At 44.0% G+C, this 22,044-nt stretch overlaps 1 protein-coding gene across 1 annotated transcript in view; it reads right to left on the bottom strand.

The window, feature by feature from the left end:
- Nucleotides 1-53: 53 nt before the first annotated feature.
- The window catches only part of arid5b (AT-rich interaction domain 5B), a 176,041-nt gene continuing 154,050 nt past the window's right edge, over nucleotides 54-22,044 (bottom strand). Inside the window, exons 9-10 of the mRNA XM_060939591.1 lie at nucleotides 6,638-6,833; nucleotides 54-3,665 (exon numbers count right to left, since the gene is read on the bottom strand). Of these exons, the coding sequence (XP_060795574.1) occupies nucleotides 1,533-3,665; nucleotides 6,638-6,833 (2,329 nt within the window). The 3' untranslated portion in view covers nucleotides 54-1,532. The remainder of the gene's footprint in view (nucleotides 3,666-6,637; nucleotides 6,834-22,044) is intronic.

Genomic DNA, 22,044 nt, shown 5'->3' with positions numbered 1-22,044 from the left:
GTGGAATGGCACTTTAAGGATGCAGTAAATTAATTAGAAAAAGCGCAGACATCTTCAACTTATAAAATGGTTTATTTCTCATTAAAAATGTTACATAGCAACCTTGAGTGCTACTCCAAACAGCTGGAGTAAATACATTTCTTGAACTTTTAAGTTTAATTTTCCCTACTAATACAGAAAGAAACAAAAACCCTAAGAAGATTGTGTCACTTTAAAATTGTATTGGTACTTTTCTAAAATTCTTTGTGCAAAGAAATTGTAACTTTTTTTTTTTAAAATGACAACCTTTTTGTTTTTATTTGGTGTTACACGTTTTACACAGCTTTTAAGAACCGATCATTGCCATAACACTTCTTTGCAGAATATTTTTAAGCTAATTTTGACACCCACTGCTATACAATCTTTCAGCAGGGGCCTTTTGTGTGTGCTTCAGTAAGTGCTCCTAAAACTCCCCCACACCACCCCCACATCCCCGAGTGTAGCCTGGTAAATCTCTGGTAAAACTCTTGAAAATAATTGCTCTGAGTAAACTGTGATCACAAGTGTGTGTCTCCAAAGACAACAGCCACTTTCTGACACCAAAGTAGTCCTGAAGCTTCATCCCGTCTTGAGCAAAGTGATCCGATCCCATTTTAGAACTTGTGGTTCAGCGCAGTCAGAAATTACCGTAGCCAGTGAATATAATACAAAGTGTTTTCAGTTAGCTAAGGTTATGTACAAGCACCTCGGTCCTACATTTGACAAACACATTCCACTTTGCCCTGGCAAATGGGTGGGAACTTTGCTAAATGTGAGAACTCAAGGGGATGCCAGCGGATGGGTGGTCAGAAAAGCGTGTGAAACCTAACTCACATTTTATTCTCGAAGGTTAAGATTCTTTCAAAGCTTAGTTAGTTTTATTTACATGTAGCTGTGTAATACAACCAATGTTCATATCTCTTGTGGTTCTTGTAAATGGAGCAATATTTAGATCTTAGTAGTTTAACCCCTGCAGGCTTGAAGCACTAAGCTACCACACGAATACATAAAAAAAGATGCACAGTAAGGATTAATATGCAAACATACAATAGTTCACCAGGCAGCTTCTCCTGTAAATTTTGTCATCAATAGTGTTTCACATCAGAGTTCTACAGATTGATTGATTGAAATAGCATTACTGTGATTGCACTGATTTGTCACTTGTTTAGATCCACTGGACGCTCAGATCTTCAGTGAGAGTCCCTGCTCTTCCATCGGTACATACCCTTGCCAAAGCAACATTATTCAAACTAGACAACTGATACCTGCACACAGCGCTGTGAGAACAAGACACAATCAGCTCAGCTGGCCCATGTTCAAAGAAATGTGCAAATCATAAACTTTGAGTGGCAAAGAGGACAAATAACCGAAACACTGCTCCTAAAATAAAAGCATCTAATGCCGCTAGCTGTGTAGTCGATGGCATAGCCATGCTTATTGGGAATAGGGACCATCTGGGTTTGAGTCAGGAATGTGGGCAAGGCCACTCCAGCTAGCGGAATGTCCGGTTCTTTCTAAGAGAGTTTGGTGCTAGGATGAACTGAGGAGAGCTGTGGGGGACTGAAAGCTGGCTGGGGATTGAGGGCTGTCATGGGGTAAAGACCATGATGGAGAATGTCTCCATATGAAGTCCCCATTGGGTGCCTGTACAGGTGGGCTGGATTGGCCGCCTGGGCCAAGAACTGTCTCTGCATCATTAAGGAATGGATGGCGAACTGGGGCATAAGTGGCGAAATGACAGCCTGGTTCTTCAAGTACTGCAGTGGATGCGCATAACCAGGGGGGGCAGGAGGGCCCAGGCTGTCACACATTTCCTGAACCTGAGATACAAATGCCCCAGGATACAGTCCTGGGAAGATGGAGGAGTGCATTGGGAACTTGTGCCCCTCGGCAGCGTAACTGTTGATGTGCACCGCATGTGCCGGCTCAGCCGGCTTCATGGATTCATTGTCAGGCTCTGGGGTCCGCACTTTCACTGGGATATCTCTAGGCGTGGAGCAGTGCATGGGGGTCACAGCCCGAATCTTCTTCTCTGTGGGTCCGTTCTCCAACTCCTCTAGATTCCGTTTAAGTGGCCGTGCTGCACCAACATTTTGTGGGCTACTTTTGGTGCTTAAGATAGGCCGAGCCAGTTCATCTATCTTGTAGCTAACTGTCTCTTCTCCTCGGCCACTGTGTGCTTTGAGCTGGGGTTCAACCACCTTTTTTGGAGTAGACACAGTCATAGGAGGAACACGACAGGCTCTGGGGTGATAGTCCAGGCTTGAACTTTGACTGCTACCTGCCTGAAAAAGAGGAGTGCTTTTAATGTCCTGCTGCATCATGGAATGTGAGAGGCTGCACAGAGATGAGGTGGAGTGGGGCAATTTGTGTGAAGAGGGTTTTGGGAGGCTCAGATCTGTTGGTTGCTCCTCTGTCACCTTTTCACTAGGAGGGCCCTTTTCTTTCTGACTCATATGGGGTGAGTAAGTCAGACTTCCACCGTCAGGATGCTGACTCTGAGGGAAACAATGTGCAGTTTCACAGTCCCGTGGGTAAGCCTCTCTGTTTAGGTATTTGCTTAGCTGTTCCTTGTTTAGATGGTGCTCTGTCTGTCGGTAGAGGCTGTGTAGGTGTGGCGAGGAGCAGAAATCACCCAGGAAACTTGGCACCTGCCCAGGGCGCGGTACTTCACTGGATTTCTCCACAGTGGAATGAAGATTGGCTCTCACAATGTAGGGCTCTCCTGTAGGGCTGGCCTGTGGCTGGTGTAGAGTCTGACGCTGGGGTTGTTCAGAAGGGTATATCTCCCTCTCCCCACACGCCTCTCTATGCGAGGTTTCAATGGCAGGTCTTCTGTCCTCACTGCTGCGAGGCTTGAAACTCTGAGCATGCTGGATGACAGATGGACGCTTGATCACGACACTTGCCTCACCTGCAGAGGAAGGGACCTGGGGGCTCGGTTGCTCAGAAGTTTCTTCTGTACTGCTGCTTGATGCCTTTTTGTTGACCAATGGGGGAGGTGGACCATAGGGGTAATTATTGGCCAAGCCAGTGCCACTTACTTGTGACAGCATCTTCTTCTTAGCTAGGGGGGACATGATACCAGGATTGCCCCGAGGATACAAGAGTGGATTGTAACAGAAGCTCTCCTCCTTGGTGGGGAGTTCAGCCCTCTCTGTTGGGATCTCTGGCGCTGAGAGGGGGTGCAGAGGTCTTTGCTTCAAAGTGGGTAGCACCATTCCAACATGGTTCTGGCTGTCTTTTACACCAGCCTGTTCTGTCTTTCCTGGGGTGTATGGAGGTGCCTTGTATTCTGCTGTCCCATGCTGCCATTGGTCCTGTGTGTAACAGTTGGGAAGGGAGTGGGAGTGTCGTAGTGGCATAGATGCTGCAATGGGAAACACCTCAGAGTCCTCAGATTTGAGTGGCATGCCATCCTGTGGAAGTGAGGCATGTTTGATTGCATCATGGGGATCACCATCCCAGGATTTCTTGAGCACTGGTTTCTTCTCCTCCTCCTTCAGAACCAGCTGCACATCGCCATTCTCTGTGGTGGGACTCCTTGCCTCGCCATCTATCTGGGCTGAAGCCTGGGACTGTTGTGCCTCTTGTTTTACAATCACTTCTTCCTGAAGCGGCTCCTTGTCCTTTATGTCCTCTGCACCCTATGGACACAAATATGGATGAAGACAAAGGACAGTTAATCACTGATCTGGGAACTACAGTAGCACACACTTCAGCTACACTGTGCACTTAATGCAAATACCACCATCAAAACTCTTACAAACAGTCTCTTGGAAGAGGCCCTTCAGGAAAAATGAGTTCAGCACATTTTGCTTCTGTGTGCAGTACTAGAAATAACTCGCCCGGTTACAAATGGACAGCATCAAACCCCTTTGCAATAATAATAATAATATGAGTTATATGAATTATTGAAAGCTACTTGATGGTCTAATATAATCTACAACAAAACCAAGGCTTAATAACATAGACAACATTATACTAGTCCCTCGAGGATTCCTCTTCAAAAGGGATATGAGTGAAGAGAAAAAGCAAATCAACTACAAAAAGCTTCACAGACCAAATCAATCACAAATACCTCTTATTTTGAGGAGAAAATAAGAAATCTAAGTGACATAACAGATCTGCTGCTGAATGTCAGATCCAATGGCACTGCTATAATGTCAGCTGTGTTCCCCAGGCTAACATTTCTATAGGAGCACACACATACTAAAACACAAGTCTCACCCGTCCATTCCGTTCCGCTGTCAATGGGAAAAAGGCATGCTTGACCTCAGTCAAGTGAAATACTGGCTCGTCCATCGATTCACCTTACACACCCTTGTTAAAACTTTTTTGGTTTTGTGACGTAAAAAATGAAACTAAGATGAATCATGTCACAGCTTTTCCACCTTATTGTGATAAAGTAAGTCAAAGTCCCTCTCGCGCCAGGATCTGGTCTTCCCAGGCAGTCTCCTGTCCCAGTACTACCCAAGTCCTTGAGGCGCATGGGTGCGGCGCCAATCTCCGTTTCGGTAGCCCTCGGCCTCTTGCCTATCATATAGCTAGGGTTACAGTGGGGGGCTAGTCCTCTGGTAACTACGAGAGTTTGACTTCCCAACTCACATCTGTATTGCAGCGTGCCTTGCCAGAAGGTACCATTTTTATGATAGTCTTTGGTATGACCCGTCACCCGACCATGAGTCGAACTTGCGATCTCCCGGTCAAGAGGCGGACACGCTAACCACTAGGCCAGCTCACGGTTTTATTGTGAAATAACAACCATCAAAGTTCAAGTGGAAAAACAAACAGATGGGGGGAAAAAAATTACAATCACCTGGTTGCACAAGTGTACACATGACTTAACTAATACTCCGTGAAAGCATCTTTTGCTTGTAATACTTGTAATGCAAGCACTCAGTCTTTTTAGCATTCTGTGAAAACTCTAGAGACTGCTGTGTAATCCTGAAATCCCAGGGGATCAGCAGTTTCTGAAATACTCATACCACCCCATCTTGTGGCAACAACCATGCTGAAATCACCGAGATTACTTTTTTTTTCTCCATCCTGATGCATGATGTGAACATAAACTGAGGCTCTTGGCCTGTATCTGCATGATTATATGGATTGCCGTCACATGACTGGACAATTGCGTGAACATGCAGGTGTACCGGTATTCCTAATAAAGTGGACGGTGGGTGTATTGCGCATTGTAACGCCAAGGAACCATGACCTACAGGATCACGGAGTCTCTTGCCCTGGTGGCTATGTTCTGACTGACATGCACTTAATACAATGTCGAATGGAGGTCTGAGAGGCTAGTGACTAACAGCCAAGATTACACAGTCCTAATGGGGTGTGACTGCCTTTTGGCAGGGTATGTTTCAATCAAAAGCCCTGATTGTCTTTGGCGATGGAGGAAGTACTGAATTAAGAGACAATGTTCTGATTCTTACCAAAGCAGCATGCCTTTTTGTATTTGTATGCAAATGCAATTTGAGCCAAGAGACAAATCCCAACATCTGCCTCTCAGAATTTCTGCGACATTTTAGATGTGTAACTTACATTTTAGATGCGGTTATTTTTTATTTTTATTTTTTACCCCGTCTCCAGCTTTCTGATCTAGCTGTGCCTCAAACATGGAATTCCATTTCACCTTCTCCCTTGTACAATGCACAATCAATTATCTGGAGAGGGCTTTTAAATTACACAACATTCCAGACAGATGAGCTAGGCATGCCACTGGAAAAGCAGTCAGCCCCTACAACAGCTCTCTTTGTTTCCACACCACAGCCGATTATTCATTTCATGCACAGCAGAAATGAATATGTGCCGTGTAGCAGCTCTGAAATGTGTCGAAACATGACACTTCAAGAGAAAATTTCAAACAGCTCTTTCATCCCCTCTGTAATCATTTTGTTATCCATGTGAAAACAGCAACACAATTTTTATTCCCCTTACAGAGTGTCTCTCGCTCCCACATTTTTTCATACATACATACACATATATACTATATATTTTTTTAACTTACCACGCATTTGGAAATCACCATGGATTTATTGGTTTTCAGGGATAATATAAGCCTGCAGTTTATGCAAGAACTCAAATATGGCATCAATTCACTTGGCAAGTAGGGGCCAATCAGATCTGCTAGCAGGAATTTCCAGCCTAGCCCTCTCTTTAGTGTTGCTCTCCGCACAATAGGTCTTGTCAAGAACAGCATTACGGACATGATCTTTTCTCGTTCACTTGATTTGTGAGGCTGAGAGAAGGCGAGAAAGAAAGCCTAGTGCGCTCCAGTCCAGCACACGTTCACACAGAGAATATAACCGAATCAGGCAAAGCATAACAATTGGTCTGGAGTCAGTGAGGCAGAGAAATACCATTTTGATTTACCATGCTGGAGCACAGCACTCGCTGCCTCCAATTCAGCTTTAATAATTATGGTAAAACCAGATGTTCCTGAGAGAGTCATTCTTACAGGCCTTTGCTTTGACAACTTATTTGTTAAAGAGACAAAGGGCAGTCAGCCAGAAGTGCCTGGTCATGTTTTCCTCCCATTTCTTCTGCCATGTTGTATAAAGGAAAGTGTTGCTTTCGAGAAGCTCTGGGAAAAACGAAATAACTGGTGACTGACCGGCTCAGGGACTTTAGCTGAGGCGTCCTTTTCATTCCAACCCTTTGGATTTTGTTCGTCTTTGTGGCGCTTTGTGGATGGCACCTTTGACTTGGTGCCCCCCTCCTGGGTGCTGGCCTCTTGCTTTCGGGGCTTGATGGGCGGTAGTGGCTTGTCCTCCTCTCCTTTCGTATATCTCTCATATGGCAAGATTAGCCTGTAGAGATAGAAAGTGACAGAGATCAGTACTCTGGTCGAAATATCTCACTGGTTGCTTTGCGTTCTTTCCTTCTCTTTCTCCTCGACTACATTAAACAGTCCGATGTTTCTACAGCAGTAATGATGTACGATGGATGATTTCTCAATCAGAACATTTAGATGTTGATTTATTAAGATCCCAAATAGCTCATGCTAATTTGCATGTGCAATAGGATGAAGAGAGTGTGTGTGTGTGCGCAAAGTGTGGGTAATTTACAAAGAATAACTGTGTTAGTTACATCATGTACAAACAAAGTAGGGGTAAACAACAACAATATGTAAAATAGGTTTTGGCATGCGATTTTTTTGTTCTGGATACCCGTGGCAGGCAAGTGACTCCCAGAAGGGTCAAACCAGAAGTAAACGTATGCACATGAGCAGAGGTGGACAGTAACGAAGTACATTTACTTGAGTACTGTACTTAAGTACACTTTGAGTATCTGTACTTTACTTGAGTATTATTTTTTTTTGGAAACTTATGACTTTAACTTCACTACATTTGAAAGACAAATATCGTACTTTTCACTCCACTACATTTCTATCAAGGTCCTCGTTACTATGAAGCAGCTTTGAAAATGGATGTTTTTTCTTTTCTTTTCTAAAATGTGATTGGTTTTTTCGCAGGTGACACTGAGACAGCTTATCAGTAATCACTAGGGTCACGTCACGTCCATAGACTGTATAAAATCAAATTCAATGATTTCTCCACAGCATTATTTGAACTCCATCGGTTGATGGCAGAATGGAAGGAGGCGGTTCTTCTGGGGAACACACGCACGCATGGCTTTACCTAGAACCCATGTTTCAGTTTTCTAAAAGGAATAAAGATTCTCATCTCATTATCTCTAGCCGCTTTATCCTGTTCTACAGGGTCGCAGGCGAGCTGGAGCCTATCCCAGCTGACTACGGGCGAAAGGCGGGGTACACCCTGGACAAGTCGCCAGGTCATCACAGGGCTGACACATAGACACAGACAACCATTCACACTCACATTCACACCTACGGTCAATTTAGAGTCACCAGTTAACCTAACCTGCATGTCTTTGGACTGTGGGGGAAACCGGAGCACCCGGAGGAAACCCATGCGGACACGGGGAGAACATGCAAACTCCACACAGAAAGGCCCTCGCCGGCCATGGGGCTCGAACCCGGACCTTCTCGCTGTGAGGCGACAGCGCTAACCACTACACCACCGTGCCACCCCGGAATAAAGATTCATTTAGTTTTAAATGTTTGCTTTGTTTACCTAAAATGAACCACATCACGGCCTACAAAAACTTGCTGTCCGACCTGCGGAAGCATATTGAGGTATGTAGATGTTTTATTCCAAGAGAAAGCTTGCAATGAAGTTGTCTGTGCTTTTAGAGCTAGCAATAACGTTGCAATAGCTGTGCAGTCTGGTTAGTCAAATGACTTTCTATAGATTTGCCTGCCAAGTTGCCGTAGCCTTGTCCACGGCTGACGTTAACACATAGCTCGTTAACTTGGAAACTGTTAGTTAGCATGTAAAAACGGAGTTACGCTAACATGAATAACATTAACTTATCTGAAGTCCTTTCAGAAATACATTTTAGCTAGTGCTGTCAAGCGATTAAAATATTTAATCGCGATTAATGTCGCGACTGTCATAGTTAACTCGCGATTAATCGCAATTTAATCGCACATTTTTGTCACATGAAAAACCATTGCAATTCTCTTATCAGCATAAAAAAGTGAATGGGCTTGCTCACCGTTCGAACTACGGGGGTACTCGGGGGATCCGAGATCCCCTGAAACAGACATGAGATCCCTTGAAAACATGATTTGGGAAATGTTGGGGGGTCTCTAAAATATTGGCAAAATGATGTTTATTGACAGAGCAATCGTGTGTAACGGGAAGCATTTGCATATCCGAAGTGAGCGCGCGATCGGAGATCCGCGCTCTGAGACAAGCACAAGCACCCCCCCCAAGGGAAAAAAAAGGGACCCCCCAAAAATATCGGCATAGTTTGAACACTGGTTGTACCAATGTTTTTTTTTTTTTTTTAAATTGCAGAGCATAACACGTCTTGTCACAGCCACTGCAAAGTGGGGCTGGAGCCGCCGATGGGAAAACGATCGGAGCACCGTGGCTCTTCGGGGGAGGGCAGAGGACTCTGGCTGTGCGGGGCGTGGCATCATGTCACAGAGCGTTAATCTCGCAATAAAAATTTATCGCCGTTAAAATTGAGTCAAGTTAACGCGTTAATAACGCGACATTTTTGACAGCACTAATTTTAGCATAATCTTGCCAAATAAACAGAATGCAGAAATCTTTCTTTTCTAGTAGCGTTAGCTACCCAATATGATTTTGAGTTTGAAAAGCGTTTGCTAGCATGTCAGGTGGAGCTTCACTGACTAGCTAGCTTAACGCTAAACCACCATGATTGCACAGCATGCGTTCGTTTTGTGAATTCACAAAATAATCCAGTCAGCTGCTTCAGAGGCATGAGGTATTATAAGCATTGAGTCAATAATACAATGTGTTGACAGAAAATGTACTTTTAATACTTAAGTATTTTTAAAAGCAAGTACTTCAGTACTTTAACTTAAGTAAAAATTTGACTGGACAACTTTCACTTGTATCGGAGTAACATTTGACCAGCGGGATCTGTACTTTGACTGAAGTAATGAAGTTGGGTACTTTGTCCACCTCTGCACATGAGCATAACGGGATGTCCAATAAAATGCAGTCAAAGTGTGTGATGCACTGAAAACCTGGTCAAAATAAAATAAGAACCCAATAGAAGAGTTCTATTCATAACATACTTGTGAATGAACAGCTTTATTTAAATGCTGCTGGCGTCAGGTATGAGCCCGTGTTTAAAATATAATACATAACCAAATTTCCCACTACAATATTAAGTCATCATTAACCTTTCTGATCATTTTGACATCGCAAAGCATAAGCCTGACAAATTTGCTTCTTACTAAAACCTACATAATGGTATAATTTTGTCTTGAACAGGCGGAAATGGACTTCTGCAAATATAATACCTGCTCTTCAGTCAGACTAATTTGTGCGTGCAATCACCATTTCCAAAGTAACTTTCAGGATTAGTAAATCACATAATGTATCCTAAATTAAACTATTTGCCTCGACTCCACCTTGTAATTTGCACTTTTTTTGGTAAAAATACGCCAAATTGCAGATTCATTACGGCAAACACACAAAACCTGACAACAAGTGCTACTTTGCTTATTTGCTAATTTTTTGTGGGCGTTTCTGCATGTGTATTTCGCTGAATATGCAAGCCCGATCCTTTGCACACTTCCCAATTAGCAAATGAGCCGCATATAACGTTGGTGATATGTAATTTGAGCATGCTGTGCTGATGTTGGCTAGGTGTGTGTGTGTGTGTGTGTGTGTGCCAAATAGGAGATAACGCACACAATCCTAATTAAAAGCTTTTTGGTTGGCAAGGTGATGTCACATGGTCTGCTTAATCCAGCTCAACCAAAACAGACATGATACAAGCATGACTAATATTACAAATGCTGCTGAATGACTCTTTGTCAAAGAGCAATTATGTATTGCTCTTTGTCTGAACATGAATTTAGCACATGGAATCTCAGGCTGCTGCTTTACTCTGACTTCTGCTGATGGAGAAGCTTGATAAAGGGTCTGGTGATTGGATGGGTGATATATATATACATACATATATATATATATATATATATATATATATATATGGGGCGGCACGGTGGAATAGTGGTTAGCGCTGTCGCCTCACAGCAAGAAGGTCCTGGGTTTGAGCCCCGGGGCCGGCGAGGGCCTTTCTGTGTGGAGTTTGCATGTTCTCCCCGTGTCCGTGTGGGTTTCCTCCGGGTGCTCCGGTTTCCCCCACAGTCCAAAGACATGCAGGTTAGGTTAACTGGTGACTCTAAATTGACCGTAGGTGTGAATGTGAGTGTGAAAGGTTGTCTGTGTCTATGTGTCAGCCCTGTGATGACCTGGCGACTTGTCCAGGGTGTACCCCGCCTTTCGCCCGTAGTCAGCTGGGATAGGCTCCAGCTTGCTTGCGACCCTGTAGAAGGATAAAGCGGCTACAGATAATGAGATGAGATGAGATATATATATATATAGCGCTCCACATCAACCACTCAGCTCATGTGGTTTGAAGTTTTTATAAGTTGGTTCAGTGTATTTAATGAAAGCAGTTGGGAATGGTCCGAAGCATGCAGCATTACAAATATCCACTCTTAAGGCGCCATAATTAAGATGCATTTTACATGTTGTGAGCCAGGAATGCCAACGACGAGCCAACAGAACTAAAGATGTGAATGCTCCGTGCCTTAATTATTTTGAATCGTTTCTTTCCCCCCCGTCTTCTGTGATCGCTCGCCCATTCCCTTTATCTCTTATTTCTTTTTGCTGTTTAATAAAATCTGCAAGGCATCTCCAGAGGAATTCGTTTCCGCTATTTTGCTCGGCCGGGTGTTTACTCAACAGCGGGCTGTCCAGGCCCTTCGGAGCTGGAGCAGGGCCATTCTGAGCATGCTCAGGCAGGGTCTGTATAGGGGAGGCATGCAGAAGAACTATGCTGGCTGGGGGTTTGGCTGCTGGCCAGCGGCAGAGCTAAGCAGGAGCCCAGAGGGAACATTAATCTTCAGATCCCATTACCAAAAGAGTTTAAACATGTTACAGCTGCTAAAACTGGAAAACGGCTCGCTCCACGTGGTCAAATCAAAATAGCGAGCAGCTGCCAAATACCTGATTCCCACTGTAATGTTTCAGTTCATGTTTATATAATAAGGGTATAATAATGCGCACAATGACTTATCTTGTTTGCAGCTAATCCACTGAAATCTTCCATACCCCCTCCCATGCCCCCTAGCTCCCTGTGTGCGCTCTCCAAGCCAAAAACAGGTCTTGTGATGGCCCATTTTAGTTTGTGTAAAACAGCCAAAATTAGGCTTGTGTTGACCTTATAGTGCCCTGTTTTAAGGGTCCAGGGAATAATTGATATCAGATGTCACTGCTTCATTTGTGTATTTATATATGGGTACGTTTTATGTTTGACTGTTGAGATAAGAATGAAAAAAGCCCCTGCTGTGAAGTCTCTGAATAAATTCCGAGTAAATTTCCCCACCACCAATCTTCCACTTGGCCATATATGGCTATTCCATGTAACAGTTTATAATGTTACCGAAAATAAATACGATAGAAGATCTTTCACTTACGCCAAGGCCATGTTTCCCTTTGAGAAAGAAAAATGTTTTTAAGATGCTGACATGGTTCAGTCTTTGAAATGTGCTTGTTTTTCATTGAGCTTTCATTGGCAGCTCGACAGCTACATTTGATACAGGTAGTAACGGGGATCGTGCCAAGAACAGGAATGCTGCAATTAAATCGTCCTTTATGAGAACGAGGGCGTGAGAGAGGAAAAGTGAAGGAGGAAAAGAAAGAACACGCAAGGCGAAAGGCACAATATAATAGGAATGAGACATACAGATGAAATGGGTATCAGGAGAAAAGGGCGCGCCCTTTAATGAAGCTGGCTACTATAAAATGAATAATAAAGAATTTGCTGATTGTCAGAAAAAGGCTCTTTTCTATCACAAAGGCTGCAGGAAATAATGTGAATTTCCTTTGGAGGTATATAAAAAAAAAATGTCGGGGGGGGGGGGGGGGGGGGGGGTGTATTTGTTTACTTTCCTGAGAAACAGCTTGAGCAACAGGTCTTTCTCTTCCTTTTCCTCCCCATGCTTTCAACAACCTCCACCATACCCAGAGTGACTGATTACATCTCCGAGCATGAGCTTAACCTAATGGTGATGCCAGGGCCTGCTAGCAGCGTTTGGACAGGGGAAGACATGCTGAGTGAGTCTTTTACATCGGCCTACACTTGTCAGCCCGTCACAATCAGCCTGCTACTTCAATAAAAGCCCTCCGATGTTGCAGAACTCCTTTCGGTATCAAAATAGGCCCTTGAGAATTCTTTTCTTTTCCTCTCTCCTACCTCTATAATCAGACTCCTCCACTAGAAATGAGCATGACAGCTGAAGAATTCTTCGTATCATGGAGGGCATGTCTTTAATAAAAATGATAACAGAAGATGAAGGTCAGCTGCAGCCGAGAAACCATCTGTAATCATACTGCGCCAAGTTATTTTAAGTCCTTCAATTTGGACTCTCCGTCTGGCCAGGTTCATCTTCGGGCCAGATAAATGTGCAGCGCTGCCTCAGGCCCGGCTCAGGTGTTCCGACGACCTGCGCCAAGCAGCCGCTCCTGTGCTGTGATGCTTATTTAAGCAAGACAGCCTTTCTAATGTGCACCAGCTTATCTGGGTTCCTCAATCTCTTCCTTTGTGAAAAGAATACACTCAGGTTCAAGAGGTGAAGGACAGGAATGTTTCGGCTTGGCCGCTGAGTTCGTGCTGATGAAATAGGGATTTAATAAAGCCTTCCAGTCTGTGGTCACTAACGATCATCGGGTACATCCGTATAAATAATCGGCTCTTTTACTTGCGTAAATATATGAGTCGGACCATATGGAAAACATCCCATCGGAACATATATTCCCATATACCCATATGCAAAGTCCCATTCTGTAATCAATGCGATATCATAACAGGAAAATTCATGCTTTCAAGCTCCGGGACTATTTATTAGGCAGTGAATGCGCCCACAAGGGTAAATAAATCAGCACGGCTGAGAAGAGCAATTTGCGTCTATGTATGAATACATCTTATTAGACAAGCAAATCGGTTACACGTGCATATTATAAAAGCAAATAAATATATTCATGGCCTTTGAATGATTAGTTTGACTACGTGAATTTGTCCAAATTGAATTAATCCTGCAAAGGGAATGATTTGTACAAAAAACAGTTCTCCATCATTAATTCAACATGTAATTACTTTAGGAATCGTGGCGAGAATAAAGGCCTCTTCATAACACTGACAGACGAGGGCATTGCCACAGAGATGGCAGAAAACCATGAATGTGTGTGTGTGTGTGTGTGTGTGTGTGTGTGTGTGTGTATACCCATCTCCACTGGGAGTGCTGCCGAGTGAGTAATAAGATTCTGTTGCAGCATATCTCCTGGTGGCCTCTAATCTGGCCTCTTACATAACTCTCATTTCCATAGCAAGCAATCCAGGCTCTTTTTGAAATAATCACGCTTAAGGAACACAATAATTACACAAAGTGGCACATTTACCCTCACTGTCTCTGCTGCTGTTTACAGCCCCTGCTTTCTTGTCCCTGAGCTGAGGCGTCCCCAAAAGCCTCTCTGAAACAAGGATGCCATTCAGAATGAATGAATGTGAGCAAAGACATGTTTCAGGGCCATTCAACAAACTCGTTTGTTTTGATTTTTTTTGTTTTTTTAACAATTCACCAGCACTTTTTTGTTCACGCCACACACAAGTTATGCATCGGTAGTTTGTTCATCCACGTCATTTGTAATTTGTTTGCTTAGTCTATTTATTTCAAATTTATCCTCCAAATGAGAGCCTTATCCGTCCGCCTGATAAATCCAACTGTAAACACATCCACGAAACTATTTCACGTGCGCCTTATCAGTCGCTGCTGATAACGTGTCTCGGCAAAGCACAATCAGACTTTTCACTGAGTACAATCACTTGACACGCTGTCACTGTTGCTGCATGAATCTACTGTATAGTTTGGGCTGGAAAGAAAGCAGCCTCAGCCTCTACTTCATCCCATTCGGCGTATTATTACTGAAAACTATCGGTGGCGCTGACTTTCTTCATTCTACAGAAACACTTGGGTCGTTTCTTAACAGCAAATGTGGAAAGTTGGACTTCTCATCTCATCTCATTATCTCTAGCCGCTTTATCCTGTTCTACAGGGTCGCAGGCAAGCTGGAGCCAATCCCAGCTGACTACGGGCGAAAGGCGGGGTACACCCTGGACAAGTCGCCAGGTCATCACAGGGGCTGACACATAGACACAGACAACCATTCACACTCACATTCACACCTACGGTCGATTTAGAGCAGGGGTGTCCAAACTGATCCATAAAGGGCCGTGTGGCTGCAGGTTTTCATTCCAGCCATGCAGCAGCACACCTGATTTGGCTTATTCAATCAACTAACACACCCACCCTTTAATCAAGGGTGGGTGTGGCTGCAAGTATTTGACTGTGTGAAGACAGTTCAGTTGATTGAATGAGCCAAGTCAGGTGTGCTGCTGCATGGCTGGAATGAAAACCTGCAGCCACACGGCCCTTTATGGATCAGTTTGGACACCCCTGATTTAGAGTCACCAGTCAACCTAACCTGCATGTCTTTGGACTGTGGGGGAAACCGGAGCACCCGGAGGAAACCCACGCGGACACGGGGAGAACATTAGTCTGGCTAACGCGACTTCAAAGCTCTGCGAGCATTTGGTCTGGCAAAGATATTAAGCCCAACCGTTTCCCAAAGTGCGTGGTTGACCCGCCTCCCTGAAATGCCTCAGTTTGCTACTGGTCGAAGCCAGAAAAGGCTGTGACGAAGCTTAAACCAATCACATCACTCTTTCCTCTGACGTATGTGATGCGACGGGGCTAACTGGTAGATTAAACTCTTACCGAAGCCGGTCGGGAGCAAGGCGAAAACGTCCTTCCTTTCAATAAATACCTCCAGGGCTGCTCTTTGCTCCGTTTTCAATGAGAACTTGCTCCATGTTCGTAATGTTTCTAGTGAATGAAGCGCTTCCGGCATAGATTCTGTAAACAATCTATGGCTTCCGGTCGCAGTTCTACTACGTCACTGCCTTGAACACGCCTCTACCCAGGGCCGTTGGAGATGCTCAAAGTTGATTGGCTCCCGATTTTTCGGGAGCTTGGAAGAGCTGGAGATAGCTTGCCTGGCCAGACTAAGCTCGCAACAGGCCCTCGTGTTGCGTCACGCTTAGGATGGGCGGGCCCAGGCTAGGGAGAACATGCAAACTCCACACAGAAAGGCCCTCGCCGGCCGCTGGGCTCAAACCCGGACCTTCTTGCTGTGAGGCGACAGCGCTAACCACTACACCACCGTGCCGCCTCGAAAGTTGGACTTATTTGTATTTATTTATTTTCACCCTTAGCCCTGCTAGTCAGTGTTGTACGGTGACCTACGGTATGTGGCCAACCTGTACAACAATACACTCCTACTAATAAATAATACAATCCAACCAGTCAGCATTCTGCAACTGAAGCATGTGACAAAGACGATGTAATAGAAAAATGATGACAGGCTGCCTTGTCAGCTGCATAAAATAACATCAAAAAATTAAATCAGGTTTAAATTATATATAGTGCCCTTATTTTAGTGATTTAAAAAAAAAAAAAAGTTCATCCAACTCACCCAGACGTTTGTTTTAAACACCAGTACTTATTAATAAGCATGGGCACTGAGACGGCAGTGTTCGCCTGGTCCTTGGTGTTTGCTTGGTCCAGATGCAGTGCTGAGTTTAGATCACTGCTGTACTTCCTGTGCAAGCATCCACCTTCAGTCCTCCTGTACTTATTTATGAGCGCATGAACTTAGCGGAAATGAAAAACCTCAACAGTGCCGGTTAGCACACAGAGATAGTGTACTTGAGGGCAGATTCAAAAAAGGGAAGCCCACGCCTGACTAAATTCAGCCCGAGAAGTGTCGGCATCTGTTCAAAAATCCACATCGACAATAACGACTGCATGTTTTATTGTCTGTTTTGTATTTACTGCTCGCCTGTGTGTGAAAATGTGATGGGTGGGAGAGAAGCTGTGTTTCGCTTCTTCTCTGCATTACAGCAAAGCGCAGCGGATTTAAGTTACTAGCGTTTCACAGTATTATTGGAAACAACATCTCTGCTGTTAGTGCAAGCTCCTACGATCAATAATGCACGACGGCTTTAACCCAACCATTATGTAAACGCATCTAAGGATTACAGATATGTCCAAGGAAATATTGGATGTTGCCACAGTAACAAACAAAGATTTTGTATCAACAGCAGCGAGAGCGAATTGATCAGAAACGTTGCAGAGGCTCACACATGTGGGAGAAGGAATATAACTGCAACAACGATCATTGCAATTTAATTCGTAGATCATAATTAAAAATCTGACTGTTCGGGGAAAAATACACTGATCGATATGAAGCCTAACTGAACCGCGAGCACGGACTGAGTCTCCGTGTGTGTGAGATGTCCTCTGTTTGCGTCCTAACGGAAATAAACAAACGAGCCAATACAATCTGATTCAGTGCCAGCCTGCTTACTCTTACTGCAATGCCTCAGTCATCGTGATGCTGTGCTTCTAACCCACGGGCACAAGATGGCACACTTTCCAGCTCCGACAGCACGTCAGGAAGGCGAATAAAATATTATAACCTCACATCCCAAGCTAATCAAACCTCTTTTAGAAGTTCTTCTCACTCTTCCTGCTGTGCTCGAAGCCCCTGCTAGAATAATAACTGAAACAAATAGACGTGACCCCAGCAATTTTATTTTCCCATCCATCTCACATTGTGGGCCTTTGGCTCCAAGAGCAGAAACATGCTCGGGATCAGACATGACTGCATAATAAAGAAGAAGTCATCCAATCGAATTCAAACTTCTGCTCCAAAGAGGCTGTAATGACCGGCTACTAAAATGCCACAGCTTGTAAATCATGCAGTGAGGGAGGGAGGGACGGCAGTGCAGCAGGTTTTACTCGGATACTAAATGAAAGTTAAACAAACAGCTGGAAGCCTGTGATTAAACATAACGGAGAGAAGGCTTGAGTGCCAAGCCCAGAGTTTGGGGACGCTTCTTTACAGAGACAGAAAGATCCCAGTAGCGACATTTTGAATTAAATCAAGCTGTTGAATTTCTCACTTAGTCAAAATGAGTGTTCTGGTTGAGGGGAAAAAAAAAAGAGCAGAATGTTACAATTAATAGCAGAGACAGATGAGAGAAAATACTGCACTCTGCGTGCGTGTGTGTGTGTGTGAAAATAGACCTTGTTCAAAAAGCTCTGCTGGATGCCCGAAAGGTTTTGTAAGAAAGTTGACCCTTGCACTAATCTACATTCACACAGTTAAACAGGCCGATGAAGGAACGCCAAGGCTGGCTCTTTTTTTTTCTTTTTTGTCATTCCTGGCTTTTAGACCTAAAATTACCTCATTCTCTCCCTTAAGGTCCAAACTCATTAACTTCTAAAAGCCAACTTCAATTATGCTGCCTGGCAAATAATTTGCAACGAGCAGTGAGTTCTTGTACTGTACGCCCTGCACGTTCAGAAATTCTCCGCAGCGGAATATTTCACTGCTCAGACACTGTCCAAATGAGAAAGAGAGCCAGAATCATTCTTCAGCAATGATTTAAAGACGAGGAGGCTTTTGCTTTTTTTTTTTTCCCCTGCCTCGGTTCCTTTGAAAATACTGGTTCCCTCAGCCCAAACCAAACTCCTGCTTTCTCTCCCCCTTTCTGTCTCTCTGAGGATAATCTAAAGTGATAAATAAGCATAAATACCATCTCAGATGAATACGAAACTACATCGTAGTGCAGTTATTAATAAAGGATGGGGGGGGGGGAATCCTTGTTCCAAAACGAAGCCTTGAAAAGAGCCTACCTTTCTCATCTCGTACGCTTTATATAAATAGATGAGGAACCTGAGCGCAAGTCAGCGCACCTATGAAAGCAAAGGCAAACCTTCGTCAATGTTTAACGTGGGTCAGTCACACATCCTTGGGCTGAGTGAATGAGGAAATCCATTCCAGCTGCTACACAAACCTAGATGACACCTTGATGGAGCTCGCAGCCTGCAAATAGCTGAGTCTACGGATTTACGCTGATGATTGGCACGCCTGTTACTCTTCTGTACGCCGAGGAAAAACACACAGCATAAGATTATCTATATTGAGAATCGTGCCTGACGTAATTAGTCAAACTCGAGCTGCTGCTATAAATCAGACACTTTTGTCTCGTGAAACAATAGACGTGATGGCATCTTACTAGGGCAAATGAGCTTGTAAATCTCTGTACAAACTGCCACGATAAAATAATTAGATCAATCAGGGATTTAATTAGGATTTGTCAGCTTCAAACACGCAGCGTGTCAACCAGACTCCTTTCTGTTAGGTAAATTTCATCAAGGGTGTAAATACGGATATGGAGATAAACGCAAACACGTGACTATTAATATCCATCACTGCAAATTCCTTGCATTTCAGTGCACAGCAGTGTCAAGGATTATGTATCGAAGCTGTACGCGCTGCAGAATGACCGCATAGGATAATCTGTTCAATATCATGATTGTTTACCGCATCCTGCAGTCTCCAGTGAAGCACTGACCTCTTCGGGGACACAACCAGCTGACGTAATGCCCAGAGGAAACGCTGCTATTCCGAAGACACACCATTAAAATTTACTTAAAGGGCTTGCATTAAAAAGCTGTCATCCTGGCTATAGTTTCAAGGAAGCGAGCCGTGAAGCGTGGCTCATTCGAATTGAGAGCAAACATTAATTCCAAGAGGAAAGGAAAGAAAAAAAAAATCAATAAAGTTTCTTTTTGCACCCCCGGAAAGTCACAATGCACTTCATCATGCACCAGATTAGCTTTTTTGGCTTTGATTTATTTATTTATTTATTTTATTTTTTTCGGTTCATCTTTCTAAACGAAAAGCCAAATAACGTAATACGGTTATGTAAATCTGCAATCTTGATGCAAAGCAAAGAACAAATCCTTTGCAGGCTAATTAGAGGACAGAGGATGCAAATACAGAGCCTTTAACAAGGGATTTACATGGTACAATATAAGCATCGAAGATGGAAGATAAGGAGCGGGGAATGCGGTTATCTGCAGAGCGGAAGTCACGGGCGGCCCGTTTCTGGAACAGCGAGCTCCCTGGGAGGAGGAAGAGGATTAAATAAATAAGCGCGGCCTGATTGATCAGTGCCACTGACCTATATAATTAAAAAGCAGCAGGAAGGGAGGGAGGAATGCTGCAGTCTCTCTCAAGGTTATTCATGTCGTTTTTATGACCCAATTTGCAATCTATATTTCTTTCTTCCTCTTTTATCCTGCCGTGAAAGACAGTGAAAGAGATGATAGAACTAAATAAATATCTTTAGGAGCGGTTCGACTCTGATCGCCAGGCCTGTACAGGATGTTAAATATTGATTTGGAGCTTTTGTGCTTTGAGCAGTTTTAGTGGCCTAAATAATAAAGCCTCCTGCGGGATCATGTATGAAATGACCGAACGTACCCTAGATTGCATTTAAACACAAGCGAGACAAGTATCTCTTCTGCTCCTCACAACTTAGCTGTAACTTTGTTCCTATGTAAACTTACCTCAAGCTACAGGACAAAGTGAGCACATTTAGCCTGGTGTTCTTCACCGAGAACACTAAATACTTAACAGGGGACGTTCTAAACAAGACGGAGGGAGTGAAACAAAATATCCAACATCCAGGCGTGTTTAGGGTCTGGGGCCATGCGGTAATAAAAAATAAATAAATAAATAAATAAAATAAAGCATGAATAGTTCTTTGATTATTGTTTCCAGGAAGGAGAAATGAAGAACAAGTCATGTTTTTCATTTAGATGATTATTAAAGGCTTTTATGTGATTCCTCTGAGGCACATGAAGCCACCTGACTGCATCTTTTCTAGCTGTTGCTCATGCAATGTCACTGAGTGGCACAACACACTTCAGCTACTTTTCAACCAACAGGGAATGGGTTCTTGAACTGGTTCCATTCGGGATTCTTTGAACCTTGGTGCCAGCTGGAGAACCGGCCCATGTTTTTACCAGAACCGTTGTAATCAAGGATGCGCCACGAACGGAGAGCGTTGCGCAATGTACAACGGAATTAAACAGTCGTAGCAAGATGATTGAGCGCACTGATTACCTGTGAGCTTTTGTTCTGTTACTGAAGATATTTGTTTTGGGTCCATTTTTTTTCTGAACATGTATCCTTTTCCGTTGCGTTCTCCATTGCTGCGCCCTATTTCCTCTTCAAACTAATGACTGATGTCACACTGGAAAACCCAGCTGTATTTTGGTTCCAACTTTTCAGGTTCTGAACCAATGTATTTTGGGTCGAAATGTTCTGAAGGGCTCAAAATTTGGAGAACCAGAACGGAACCCGTTCCCTGTTGGTGAAAAAGGGGTATTAGAGGAAAGCTTTATCCGCTCAAATCCACGAGCTCACGACTGGCTAGTGTCACTGTGATTGATAAGGGAGAGAGAGTATTCCACCCCGCCCTACCTGAAAGCAGGGCCAATTTTGCTCTCTTGGACTCAAACTCAACAGGATTTGAACTCATAGTATCAGGATGACAGAGCGGATGCTTTTCTGTTACACCACTCGGGAGCCATTCGAGGCATTTAACATGAAAGATATTTTGTCCTTTTTTTGTAAAATACAGAACAAAATGGTGGTTTGAGTTAGACACATGCATTCCATCTCTGATTTAGTCCCTATTACGGAGGACCCCTACAACGTGTACAAACCACAAAATGTAAGGAATGAACATGACAAGACATGCTATTATAGGAAAAAAAAATTAAAAATCAACAACAGTATGGTGTGATGTGACAGTTAGGGCCTCTGCATGCTCTTGTGACAAGGCTTTCACAGATAGCTTTTCGCAGACAGTTGTAATTTATCGTTGAGCGGGGAGTAATAGGCGTGCGCGATGTTATTCACTGCCACAACGCAATGGGGCGCGAAGTCGCGAAATCGCTAGGAGTAGTTGGTGGGTGTGGTTAGTGGAGTGTTTATCCTCCGGTTACTTATAATGACTAGAACTGGAGTCGTATAGATGTCCGTACTTCCTCACTTCCTCGATCAACCGCTCTTTGTGCTGCTCCATCTTCACTCGTGTTTTTAAAAATGGCGGTCGTGAAAACAAAACAAACCGGGAAAGTAGGGAAGCAGAAGTGTGTGTACAGCGGATGTAGAGTGGACCAATCAGAGCCCTCTTGTCTGCGACGCTGTCTGTGAGGCTTCTGCGGTGGTCACAATTTTTGGGAGGTGCGCGCAGAGCGTCTGCGAAGGGGGGGCTACGCAGACGCCATCTGCGAGGACTGCGTTGTCAGCATAAATTGGCCTTGAATAACTGTTTCAGTTCAGCTCTGAAGTGGAGAGCTTTCTGCAGAACAATGCGCTCATCCCGCGGTGAGAAACTCTGAACTTTCCTTGGGCAGAACAGGCTAGAGCGGCTTAACAGACGGGCAAATTAATCCGGTTA

Source organism: Neoarius graeffei, chromosome 14 (assembly GCF_027579695.1).
Source record: "Neoarius graeffei isolate fNeoGra1 chromosome 14, fNeoGra1.pri, whole genome shotgun sequence".
Classification (NCBI taxonomy): Eukaryota; Metazoa; Chordata; class Actinopteri; order Siluriformes; family Ariidae; genus Neoarius; species Neoarius graeffei.
Note: the sequence above shows the minus strand (reverse complement) of the source record. Positions and strands in the feature narration are given on the sequence as shown.